General features: G+C 34.6%; 1 protein-coding gene across 2 annotated transcripts; it reads left to right on the top strand.

Annotated features, from left to right (window-relative positions):
• The first annotated feature begins 1,015 nt into the window (after window positions 1-1,015).
• Window positions 1,016-3,771, top strand: LOC104903639 (uncharacterized). Of its 2 annotated transcripts, XM_010691709.3 has the most exons (6): window positions 1,016-1,367; window positions 1,461-1,634; window positions 2,760-2,811; window positions 2,926-3,027; window positions 3,163-3,224; window positions 3,351-3,771. In XM_010691709.3, the coding sequence occupies exons 1-5, from the start codon at window positions 1,110-1,112 to the stop codon at window positions 3,192-3,194; spliced, it is 618 nt and encodes a 205-aa protein (XP_010690011.2). In that variant the 5' UTR covers window positions 1,016-1,109; the 3' UTR covers window positions 3,195-3,224; window positions 3,351-3,771. The 2 variants fall into 2 exon arrangements, with proteins under 2 accessions (XP_010690011.2, XP_010690010.2); XM_010691708.4 differs by having other exon boundaries at window positions 2,760-3,027; window positions 3,351-3,767.
• Window positions 3,772-12,685: the final 8,914 nt, after the last annotated feature.

Here is a 12,685-nt window from a genome sequence, read left to right as displayed (position 1 = left end):
TCTACACACTTACACTTTTCACGCATGTCAATGTAAAACTTTGAGGATATATATCTTTAGCTTTGTATTTGTAAAAATTATAAAAAGCACATATTAATAAAACATGTTAGGATGAATCTAACAAAGATCCCATATGATTATATTTCATCCGCGTATAAATCACAAATAATGGTCAAAGTGAAATTTGTGAAAAGTGTAAAATATCAAAGTGTGAAACGAAGGGAGTAGCAAATTTCCATTTGGCATTCAATACTAGCAGCATATGTAAGCCATACGTGCGCCAACAACTTTATGTAACTATATATACAAATGTACATGTTTTTTATCTAAAATTATTTTGATAGTGATGTAAATTATTGAATTTCTTTTGTAGATGTTATTATCTTTTTAAATTGAAGGTGACCAATTTTTACTTTTTCAATACCGTCACTAAAAATTTAGATGAGGATTTAATAATTCTTTATCAGCAACCTTAGTATAGTTCTTTAACAATAATAAATGTTAATAAAATCATATTGTTTGAACTACCAAGTAAGGTTTGACCTAACTGTAAAGGGTTGACCTCATGAATTTAAAGTCACGAGATCAAATCTCACTAGGGGGTTTTTGGGGTGAGGTCTCCCTTACCAGTTACCATCCCCTTTCCCTCCAAGGCTCCAATGAGTCTGATATGCAAACTTAGTAAAGTCCTTCATCTTACCAACTTTAAAAAAAAAGTTGTTTGAACTTTGTAAATACGAAGTATCATGTTGTCATGTTATGTCGCTAATTTTTTTGATTGAAAATTATAATTAGTTTCGTGAATTGATTGTATCAATCTATTTTTTTAAATTATTAATAGTAATTGCATATTCCATTTTTGACTTACAAATATGATAAGTTGCATTGATTCTCAGTTTTTTTTTTTTTAAAAAACTTTGTTTTAAATTATTAAAGAATATTGTAGTCATTCTTGACTATAAAAAAGATCACTTCGTCCAAAAGCTTGTCTTGGCTGATTTTTTTCTTACTTCTTCGTTTCTTTCTTTAATGAAAACCATCATTTTTTTTCTTTGTTGTCAACTAATTGTTTTTGATAAAAGTTGAAAAAATAATTATTTAAAAAATCCATGGAGAAACGCACAATTTGCTTCAACGGCAGAAACACAGGTCACATCTCCGAAAATTGGCCAGGAAGTTCGTCCACCATCAACAACAACAACAACAACAACAACAAGAGGAAGAAGCCATCATTTTCATCATCAACCCCAGAAATCACATTTACTCAGAAGTTCCCACCCACGTATTGCCGTTGTGGTGGAGGATTCTGCATAATTAAGCTGATTCCCAGAAAAAATCAACACTTTTATTCTTGCCCTAACAAATATGTCAGTCTTTCAATTACCCATAATTTCTTTCCTTTTTTTTTTGTTCTCGTTTTTAAAAATTCATTAATTAAAAAGCTAAAAATTTGGGTGTAGGAAATGCACTGCGGATACTTCAAATGGTGTCATGAACTGAAGAAAGAAGAGATTTTGACTCATCGTCAACCACCTTATCCTTGTTGTTCATGTGGGGCTGGAATTTGCAGGCTTGAAACTGAGAGACAAAAACCTTTTATTGGTCATAAGTATTTTGCTTGCAGAATTGCCAAGGTGAGGCCTTTTTTGCTGGGAGTTTTTTTTTAATGAGTTCTAATTGAGTTACTTTTTTGAAGAACTGCAAAATGGTTCTATCTAGTTGTGTTATTTGGATGTTGATGTGTGCAATGTGGGGTTTGTATTTGTCTTCTTGTTAAAACCCTTATATTGGAATGTTGGTTGACGATAATGAGTAATGACTCTGACTCATAGTGTTTGTTGCTCTATTTGTTGTCAATTAATTCGCCTATTATTTGCTCGTTCGGAATTTATTGTCACATTGATAGTGTAATTTGAACTAGTAATGTGACATACACATATTATATTCGGACGGGGATCTTGGTAATATTTTTAGGATGATCAAGTTAATTTTCAAGACTCTCTGTCCATTATGGTGGTAGCTAGTCTCTTAAGTCTTAAAGCAAAGTTTGTGAAGAGTCAGGAAATGTAATATCTTAATAAGATATTATTGGGTCTTAGAAAAATCATGTAAGAGGAATTGCACTTGAGTTCAGTTACATGGTCATGGAGGATTTGTGTTTCGTTTAAAAATGTTTGTTATCTGATGCTAGGAAGATGTAAAGATTCTTACTTGATCACCTTCCCTGACAAAATGCAAGCAATATTACCTAATTTGCATGTGAAAATGGGTGTGAGAATGCTATTCGCGATTGACTTATGCTAATTAGTCCAAAAGCATACCATTTGCATATATAAATTCACCTTTTTCGGGTGGCAGTTCACAAGAGTTTAGTGAAATAGGTAACACTGATAGCAACTCGCAATTATGCATCAAGTCACTATATATAAAAAGTGTCAATCCTGTATCTATTTTCTTGAATAAATATGTTTATCATGATTATTGACATACCTGTTCATTCGGTTAAAGTCTCCCATCATTTACACGCTTCATCTCTTGGAATCATTTACTATGATCTCTGCTCAATCTGTAAGTGGGATTATTTAATCATCTATTAACTCGTTTGTCTTTAAGGCTGCATATTCTATAATTTTGTCCTCATCTCTACCGTTATTAAACTTGTGAAAATATGGTAGATTTCATTTGTCTTTGCTCTTCAAATATTGAGCTTAGAGTACTTGTTAGCTTGTTCAACTTAATGAATTTACCACTATGTACAGGGACATGGTGCTTGCAATTTCAGGCAATGGAAGGATGCTAATCCTACGCCGGGTATGCTTAAGGATACCACTGCATATGATAATTGCATAGACAATGAGATCGATATGATTCGTACAGAAATTGAAAATGGTGAAGTGGATGCTGACTTTCCCTATTCTACTACAGAGGAATCCCTGGTTGATGGAATGTATGCTGGAGACAACACTCATCGCAGTCCTTTACCAAGTCCCAATAGCCCATTAGATGTGGAGGCTCTTGGATCAATGAGTATGTGCCATGTTTTGCGATCAGCCAATATAATGAGCTTAATCTTTAATTAAATTTGCTTTTTTGTATTATGAGTTCTTTTAGTATGGTTTCTATTTTGTCATTGCTAACATTATCTTCTTTTGCATCTACCAGATTCTCGCCATTTGGTCGTGCAGTGGTGGTAATAACACGAGAATGTTTATTTTCTTTGTGGGGTAAGAAAGTTGAAACAGCTGCAACGAACTTGTTCAGTTTTTGTATTCGCTGATTTGTATTCTTGATAGTTTTCCTTAGCTGTCTTTCGTTCTAATGAGCAAGGTTGTTTGTTCTTATATTCCCAGGATATTATGACAGACAGAAGCTGCCGAATGACTTGGCTTGTTCTAGCTATTTGCTAATTTAGCACATCCTGTCTTAGAGGTAAATTGTGGGAGAGCTGTTACGTTATGTCGTTGTAACTGTAATGGGAGCTCTGAACATTGATAACAGATGGAAGCTAATACGTACAACAGAGGCTACATTTGAGGAGATTAGGTTGAGATAGCTTTCGATGCTTTGTGATATATTATTAATCAAATCTGTATTAACCCAAGTAAATTGTGAAGTTAGTTAACAGCCTAGTAGTGTAGTTGTATCTGTAAAACTGAAGTGAGTTAAGAATATTACCATCGAGATATTAGGCTCCGTTTGCTTGTAAAGCTTTTTCAGTATAAAATGCTTTTCATGGAACATAATTTACAATGCAAAACATAATTTTGAAATTATTTTTTTGTTGTTTGGTTCCATGTAAGAAAATTGATGAAAAGAAAGGAAAAAAAAGAAGTGAGGAGGTAGAGACTAGAGAGAGGAGTATAAAGGAGAGATAAGAAAAATGAAGGAAACCAGTTTTCCGTTCATTTGAACGGAAAATGGTTTTCCATCATTGGAAGAACAATTTTACTCTTAGGGAAAATGGTTTTACACTCTTTTGCAAACCAAACAATGTAAAATTGAAAATAGAGGAAAACATTTTTCCTAAAAAAACGTTTTACGCCCTACCAAATAGAGTCTTAGTGAAGGAAGGTCAATCATATAATCCATGTCTTTAGTTTCATGTTGTGATGTGCAAATGTCAATTGTAACTCATTGCAAGTGCTTGATTATGGTGAGAAAACCGTACTTGTCCCGGGTAAGATATATGCAGGTTCTTGAATGCTATGATTACCCAAGCAACCTTAGACAAAACATGGATCCTGTTTTGGGTAGGAAAAGACAAAGTCCCGGTATCACATCTGATGTTTGCAGATGATCTCTTGATCTTTGGGAGGGTAGATGAATCAACAACCTTTGCAGTTAAGGAAACACTAAGGACCTTTTGTAAGATCTCCGGGAAAAAAATCAACGAGAGCAAGAGTCGCCTCATTTTTTCTCCTAATACCTCGAGTGAACATAAAGCCTTGTTTCAACAAACCCTAAACATTGAGGAAAATGCAAACCTAGGGACCTACCTTGGACTCCCGCTATCTCACAAAAGACCATCAAAGAATCAAGTCCAATTCGTGGTAGAGAAAGTTAAAAGGAAACTGGCCAACTGGAAAACAAAGTATCTATCACGAGCAGGCAGGATGTGCCTTATATCCTCTACTCTGTTAACTATCCAGGCACATTACATGCAAGCCATGGCCCTATCAGCTGCAACCCTTAAAGATCTAGATAGAGTGTGCAACAACTTTCTATGGGGGGATTTAGAAAACCAAAAGAGAATCCACCTGGTAGGGGTAGAGAGAACTTTCAAGCCTAAAGCAATGGGAGGTCTGGGTATACGGAACCAAACTTTGATGAACAAGGCTTACTTGGCAAAATTAGGCTGGAAGCTTTCTCAAGGCTCTGACAACCTTGCCCAAAAATGCATTTCTTCGAAGTATATTCACAGGAATTATGTCACATCCTTTGCGAAGGGCTCGCCCATCTGGCAAAGTGTAGGCAAAGGGTGGGAACTTCTCACAAAAAATAGTCAATGGATTTTAGGGAACGGGGAGGATATAGAATTCTGGGACGATAATTGGCTAGGAATAGGATCTATACAAAGCCACATATTTGGACCTTTAAATCAACACGAGTATGGGTACAAGGTTAGGGATGTCACTGGGGACGGAATCTGGAAACTAGAAGGGTTATCCATGACACTGCCGACCCATATAGTAAGTCGAATATTATGTGTGGACCCTCCTAATCAGGAAGCTCAGAAGGACATTAGAGCACCAATATTCCTAGAGCCCCAAGGTTTTTCACTTGCTTTAGCGTATAACGACCAATTCCTAAACAATAATTCGGAGGACCTAGGAGAGATATGGAAAGTACATACGAGTCCAAAAATCCAATTTTTTCTTTGGCTAGTGTGTCTAGACAGATTACCCCACAACAAATTGCTCAGGGATAGGCATATAACCCAAGATGCGAGTTGCCCGAGATGCTCTCATGATGTGGAAGACACTAACCATATTCTTCGTCAGTGCCCAAAATCTCAACAAATTTGGGACTTAGTACCTACAGTCGCACCACCTAACCCTAACATGACCATGTGGGTGAGGGAAAATATTAAGAGTCAAATGGACTTTAGGGAAAGTGAGTGGTCCGTACTTTTTCCCTTTCTATGTTTTGAAATATGGAAAAGTAGAAACCATATAGTGTTTAATCCCACTTCAAACCACCCTAACCCAACCTTTGTACTATCACAAGCGCTGAAAAACGCCAAAGACTTCCTTCAAGCAAAAGGCCTGACTGAGGCCCTTACGGATAATCCAGTGACAGACCACCTAGTTGACCACACTCCTAGCAATTGGACTATGCTCAATGTAGATGCCGCCTTCAAGAACCAAACCCAAACAAGTGGACTAGGGGGGGTGTTTAGAACTAACGAGGGCCAGTGGGTTATGGGCTTCACAAAAACTACGTTTGCAAGAGATGCCTTAGGTGCCGAGATCCAGGGGATTCAAGTGGGACTAGAACTTGCCCTCCTTTATGGCTTTAAAAAATTGGTCCTTTTTTCTGATTGCAAAAAGGTCGTACAACTCCTTGACCAGGAGGTAACCCAAACTAACATTTATACTAATGTTCTTTGTAAATGTAGGGAGTTGAGCAGAGCCTTTGAAGCTTTGAAGATTCGACATTGCAGGCGGCAACACAACACAATCGCAGATCGAATGGCAAAATATTGTATGGAAAATGAAGACCCCCAAATATGTAATAGGGTAGCTAGTGTTTTCAACGAGATTCCTAATTATTGTGTAATACCTTATGAGGAGGATTGTATTAGTAGTGTTACTATGACTGTAGCCGAGAGGTTTGCTTGAAACAATGTTTAATTAAATGCAATCTCCCCTTTTTCACCAAAAAAAAAAAAGATGACCAGTTCGTATATAATTGAACGTTGTATATTCAATTTTATTATTTCCTTATCAGCGGCTGAGCAGTGAAGGATCAATTAACAATGGTTCCTTGCTACTGCATCATTTACAGCCTTACAGGTGAGGTCGAAGAAGACATGTTTGGACTTGCACAAGTTTTTTAAGTCTTATAATCTGTTCACATTTACGGTTAAGGAAAAGTTAAGTAAGAACATGTTTACATACACCATGGGGACCATAATACTGTTAAACACAAAGTATTATTTTTTGGGATGTATAATAGTAATTGCGATAACTTTTGGCACATTTTTATACTAAAGGCGTGTTCGGCAACAATAGCTGTGGTGGTAGCTCTTAGCTGTGAGAGTATCTGTTAGTTGTATTGGTAGCTGTTAGTGGTTGGTGTATAGCTGTCCAAGTAGCGGTGTAAAATATTGATGTTCGGTAAAAGAAGCTGTCAAAGTAGTTGTTTAAGAATAACTAGTTAAAAACTTCAAAGTAGTTGTTTAAGTAAAATATAATTTATATACCACTAAAAGCTACCCAAAAGCTACAAATTGTAGCTTTTGAGAAACACTACTAAAACACTACTTGTACCAGTAAAAGTTATTTACACCACTACCTTGCCAAACACTCTTATTTTTTCTAATTAGTGTTTTGACCGAGTCAAGATACTAAAAGCTACTTGAAAAGCTTGTGCCGAATACGCCCTAATTAAACTGTATTTTATCACTTTTTTTTACCCCTTTTGGAATCCCGTAGTAAGATGAATTTTTTCTGGGTTGTCCTCGCACATGGTCACTCACCTAGAGGCCCAACAAACCCCAAATCCCCCTCCCCAATAATATTGAAATTTTTACTTCCATCAAGATTTGAACCTTGATTTCCCATGTGAGATATAGAAAGCCATATCATTAGACATAAGGGTCCTTGGTACTATATTTTATCACTTGAACACAAGTAATGTTCCTCTTTCTGCTCCTCATTGGTTCATGTGTGATTTACAAATGTTCTAAGTATTTAGAAAAGAAGGAACTATATATATGCTCATATATGAATATACATGAAATAGTGTCACGTGACGACTAAAACTATTGTTGTCATGTTTGGACCGTCACAATTGAAATGGCAAGTTTTAATATTCCAACATCATGCATTGTACGGGTGCTAACCTAGTGTAGCAATTAAATGAATACACTCAAAATAAGATACATGTAACAAGTAAAACAAGACAGAGGGAGTATAACTTATGTTTGATAGGTAAATAGGTTTAGAGAACGTATTGTGTCGGACTCGTCCGACACAACATTCTCATCGGACGAGCACGCGCGCGCGCCTTAATAAAGACCGAAAAAATAAAAAAAAAAACAACAGCTTCATCCGCTTCATCTGCCATTGTTCAAAAACAAAAACAACCGCAAAATATCGTACAGATCCACTTTCTCCATGCAATTAAATCTCACTTGAACATTCCACTACTCGAATCTAGTTCAAGCAAGAATGTCAACCGAAGATTCGAATTCACAAATCGGAAGTTCATTACAAATTGATCTAAGCAATGAGAAAGGTGACACAGATCTCACATTACAAATTGAACTAAACAATGAAAAACTTAACACAGATTTCACATCAGAAAAAAAAGAAAGAAATTACATGAAGAATCAGTTGGAAAAGAAGACAAAGAAACAGGTGTATGTCTAAAATTAATTTTCAATTGCATTTACTTATTTTCAGTTAGAATTTCGATTGTATCAGTTAGTATGTGTAAAATTAGCATTTACATTGCAACAAAAGTCTATTTTTCACTCATTAACTTCTTTTTCAGTTAGACTTATTTATTATTCAGTTAGACTTATTTATTATTCAGTTAAACTTATTTAGTTTTCAGTTAATATAGTTTTCAGTTAGACTAATTTACTTTACTTTTCAGTTAGACTTATTTAGTTTTCAGTTAGACTAATTTACTTTTCAGTTAGACTTATTTAGTTTTCAGTTAGACTTATTTAGTTTTCAGTTAGACTTATTTAGTTTTCAGTTAGACTTATTTACTCTTCAGTTAGACTTATTTACTCTTCAGTTAGACTTATTTACTCTTCAGTTAGACTTATTTAGTTTTCAGTTAGACTTATTTAGTTTTCAGTTAGACTTATTTAGTTTTCAGTTAGACTTATTTACTCTTCAGTTAGACTTATTTACTCTTCAGTTAGATTATTAGTTTCAGTTAGACTTATTTAGTTTCAGTTAGACTTTTTATTTCCAGTTAGACTTCTTTATTTTTCGTTAGACTTATTTTCTTTTCAGTTGGTCCTTAATTATTTTCATTTAGTATAATGATTCTTTCATTTGATACTATTACAATTATTTTCAGCTACACTTGTTTAGTTTTCAGTTAGTGCTTTGTTCTTTCAGTTAGTGTCCTTATTTTTGTCAATGAACTCAACAGCTGAACATGAATATCTCAAGTACATCAATGACGAGAATATCAGTAGCAGTTTAATAGGGAGACATGTTACAGATCACAAAGATGGTTACAACTTGTATCAAGCCACTCAAGAGCATTAGGATTTAGTATTAGGAAACAAACTCTAAGGAGGAGGAGAATTGATAATTCATATACGAATTCTACTTGGTTTGCTCAAAGGAAGGAGCCTCAAAATCAACAAACAAAATAACAGAACCAAAAGAAAAAGACACACAACAACAACAACATGTTCAGATACCAGATGTTGAGCAGCCAACCAAGGAAAGAAAGGAAAGAGTAGTCAATGAGACAAGAACAGCATGCAAAGCCATGGTCAGATTTAAGCAAGAAAAACCTGGTCAAGACTTTGTTGTAGTAGCTCATGAGTTGCAGCACAACCATGAGTTGGTAATACAACAAGAAATACATCATCTGAAATCAGAAAGGAAGAAAACTGAACAAAAAGGACAACTAATAGAAACAATGGTTAATCTGGCATAAAGCCAATGCATGCTACAACTTTTTGTGTCATGAGGCTGGATCAAAGAAGTAGTGGGCCACACAAAAAGGGACATCTAAACTATATCACACAGTACAGAACAAGATTGGTTGAAGGAAAGGATATGCAGAGTGTGTTGGACTTACTTCAGCAAAGAGCGGATGATGATCCTGCATTCTTCTACAGGCTGAAATTTGGGGAACATAACAACATTGTCAGCTACTTTTGGCGAGATTCAATGATGTTGGAGGACTTCAAAGCATATGGAGATGTTATGATATTCGACACAACTATAGGACAAACAAATATGGACTGATATGTGCACCATTTGTTGGCATAAATGCCATTGAAAAACAACAATGTTTGCATGTGCTTTCATAACTAATGAAAAGGAAGAGAGCTTTGAATGGCTACTAGAAACATTCAAGAGAGCAATGTGCCAACAAGAGCCAAAGACAATTTTCACTGATCAAGATAAGGCAATGGGCAATGCAATTGAAAAGGTATAAAATTTTCAATTAGCATTTTCAGTTAGACTAATTTACTTTTCAGTTAGACTTATTTAGTTTTCAGTTAGACTTATTTATTTCAGTTAGACTTATTTATTTTCAGTTAGACTCTTAGTTCAGATTTCTTTCGTTTTCTTATTATTTCTAATTTAGTTTTCAGTTAGACTTATTTAGTTTTCAGTTAGACTATTTAATTTTCAGTTAGACTTATTTAGTTTTCAGTTAGACTTATTTAGTTTCAGTTAGACTCATTTAGTTTTCAGTTGCTTCATATTATTCATTTAGTCAATGAAATTTTCAGTTAGCATTTACACTATTTCAATTAGACTTCTTTATTTTTCATTTAGACTTATTTATTATTCAGTTAGACTTATTTAGTTTTCAGTTAGACTTATTTAGTTGTCAGTTAGACTTATTTAGTTTTCAGTTAGACTAATTTACTTTTCAGTTAGACTTATTTAGTTTTCATTTGGGCTTCATATTACTTCATTTAGTCTAATGAAATTTTCAGTTAGCATTTACACTGTTTCAGTTAGACTTCTTTATTTTTCAGTTGGTCTTCATATTATTTCTTTACTATTTCAATTAGATTCACAAGCATTCAAATGAAAGTGATTTGTAGCATAATATGTACTATCTTAAAACAGGTTTTCCCAAATTCAAGACATAGGCTTTGCCTTTGGCATATAAAGAAGAACTTTGTAAGCCACTTTGGATCCCTAAAGACCAATGAAGACTTCAAGAACATGTTCAAGAACTGCTTGATGGGGTGTCAAAATGAATCAGGCTTTGAAGAATTGTGGGCGAAAATGATGGAAATGTATGGACACGAGAAAAAGGAATGGTTCGATCAAGTTATGATCAGAGACACAGTGGTGCACCGCGTTAAATAGGGATATGTTTTCAGCTGGAATCTTATCATCACAAAGAAGTGAAGTCACAAACAAGGCAATATCACTCAATGCAAAAGCAACAACAAACCTGTTTGAATTCTATCATATATTTGAGCAAACAGTGAAAAGATGGAGAAGCAATGAAACTAGTGACAACTTCCGGAACAGAACCGAACGTCCCAAAGCCTGTCAAATCCAAATCAAAGCTTCTGAAACATGCAGTGATGTATACACACTAGCACTGTATAATGACTTTGAAACAGAGTATGAGTGGGCAATGGCATCCTTTTTACGAGCATTTGCAACAGAAAACTCAGAGCTGAAGTTGTTTGAAGTCTCACCAGAAGAAGATTTCAGCAATTCACATACAGTAGCATACGATGAGGCTACAACAGAATTAGTGTGCTCATGTCAATGCTTCACAGAGACGGGGATGCTTTGCTTTCACATAATAAGGGTCATGCACATGTTCATCATATTTCAAATCCCAGAACAATATATCCTTAAGAGATGGACAAGACTTGCAAAGTCAGCAGTATGAGAGAATGTTCAAGGTTAGTGAAACAAATCAATATGACTAACTGACAAATTAATGCAACTAACTGAAAAAATGAAGACTCCAACTGAAACAATTTACTGATCACCTGAAAGATTTACTTAGTGAACTGAAAAAAAGGCTCCAGCTGAAAAATTAGTATAACTAACTGATCCATTAATGTTACTAATAGAAAATTAATTGGGGGTTTTGTTGTGTGTGGGAGGGGGATATTAGTGGGTGGGTTTTAGGGGGTGTGGGGTTTAACACTTAACTAACTGAAACAATTAACATGCCACCTGAAACAATTTATCAGCTATCTGAAAAATTTAGTTAGTCAAATGAAATAATTGACTAAGAAACATTTATTACAGCAGACAAGGACCAAAGCCAAAATGCACTGTTGTGGACACCATGGAGACATGCAATAACCAAGAATTTCTACAACCTAGTGTCAATATGTCAATCAAATGAGGATGCAAGAACATTATGTGACAAGTCGTTGAAGGAATCATACAAATCAGTGAAAAAAGTTTTCAAGACCGATCAACAAAAACAACAAGAAATCGAAGACGAAGAACTACAAAGACAGACAGTTGAAAATCCTGAGGTGATAAAGACAAAAGGAAGACCCCCAAAGGGAAACAAGAGAGTAAAAGGACATTTTGAGAAGCGTAAAATGAAGACAAGGCATCCGAATGAATATGGAACAAAAACCCCAAATGTACCTGAAGTTGAATAGTGTACAAATAATATTAGTTTTCAATTGTATTCCAGTCATTAATTGTATTCAAATTTACACTTGTTTATTTCTCAGCTACTCGAAATTCAGTAATATTAATATTTATTGTCCTTCAGTTAGACTTGTTTATTTTTCAGCTAGTGTTTATAGTGCTTCAGTTAGACTTGTTTACTTTTCAACTTATATTAAAGTGCTTCAGTTAGACTTGTTTATTTTTCAGCTAATCTTTATACTGCTTCAGTTAGACTTGTGTATTTTTCAGCTAGTGTTAATTGTGCTTCAGTTAGACTTATTTATTTTTTCAGCTTGTATTAATTGTGCTTCAGTTAGACTTGTGTATTTTTCAGCTAGTGTTAATTTTGCTTCAGTTAGACTTATTTATTTTTCAGCTAGTATCAATTGTGCTTCAGTTAGAGTTGTTTATTTTTCAGCTAGTGTTTATAGAGCTTCAGTTAGACTTATTTATTTTTCAGCTAGTCGTTATTGTCCTTCAGTTAGACATGTTTGTTTTTCAGCTACTCTTTACAGTGCTTCAGTTAGACTTAAAATTTATATTTACAAATATATGTCATGCACTTATTATTATGAGTTACATTTTTCATTTTTCAGTTGGTGATTGTATTTTTCCAATTAATTTTCAAACAACTTCAT

This window comes from Beta vulgaris, chromosome 6, assembly GCF_026745355.1.
Source record: "Beta vulgaris subsp. vulgaris cultivar EL10 chromosome 6, EL10.2, whole genome shotgun sequence".
Taxonomy (NCBI): Eukaryota; Viridiplantae; Streptophyta; class Magnoliopsida; order Caryophyllales; family Amaranthaceae; genus Beta; species Beta vulgaris.
The sequence above is the reverse complement of the archived record's forward strand: the minus strand, read 5'-3'. Positions and strand labels throughout refer to the sequence as shown.

Bases quoted from the DNA above. Each gene is read 5' to 3' on its own strand.
- LOC104903639 (XM_010691708.4), top strand. From the start codon at position 1,110: ATGGAGAAACGCACAATTTGCTTCAACGGCAGAAACACAGGTCACATC. The intron at 1,635-2,759 runs GTGAGGCCTTTT...CACTATGTACAG, and splicing joins TTGCTTGCAGAATTGCCAAG to GGACATGGTGCTTGCAATTT. The intron at 3,028-3,162 runs GTATGTGCCATG...TGCATCTACCAG, and splicing joins GGAGGCTCTTGGATCAATGA to ATTCTCGCCATTTGGTCGTG.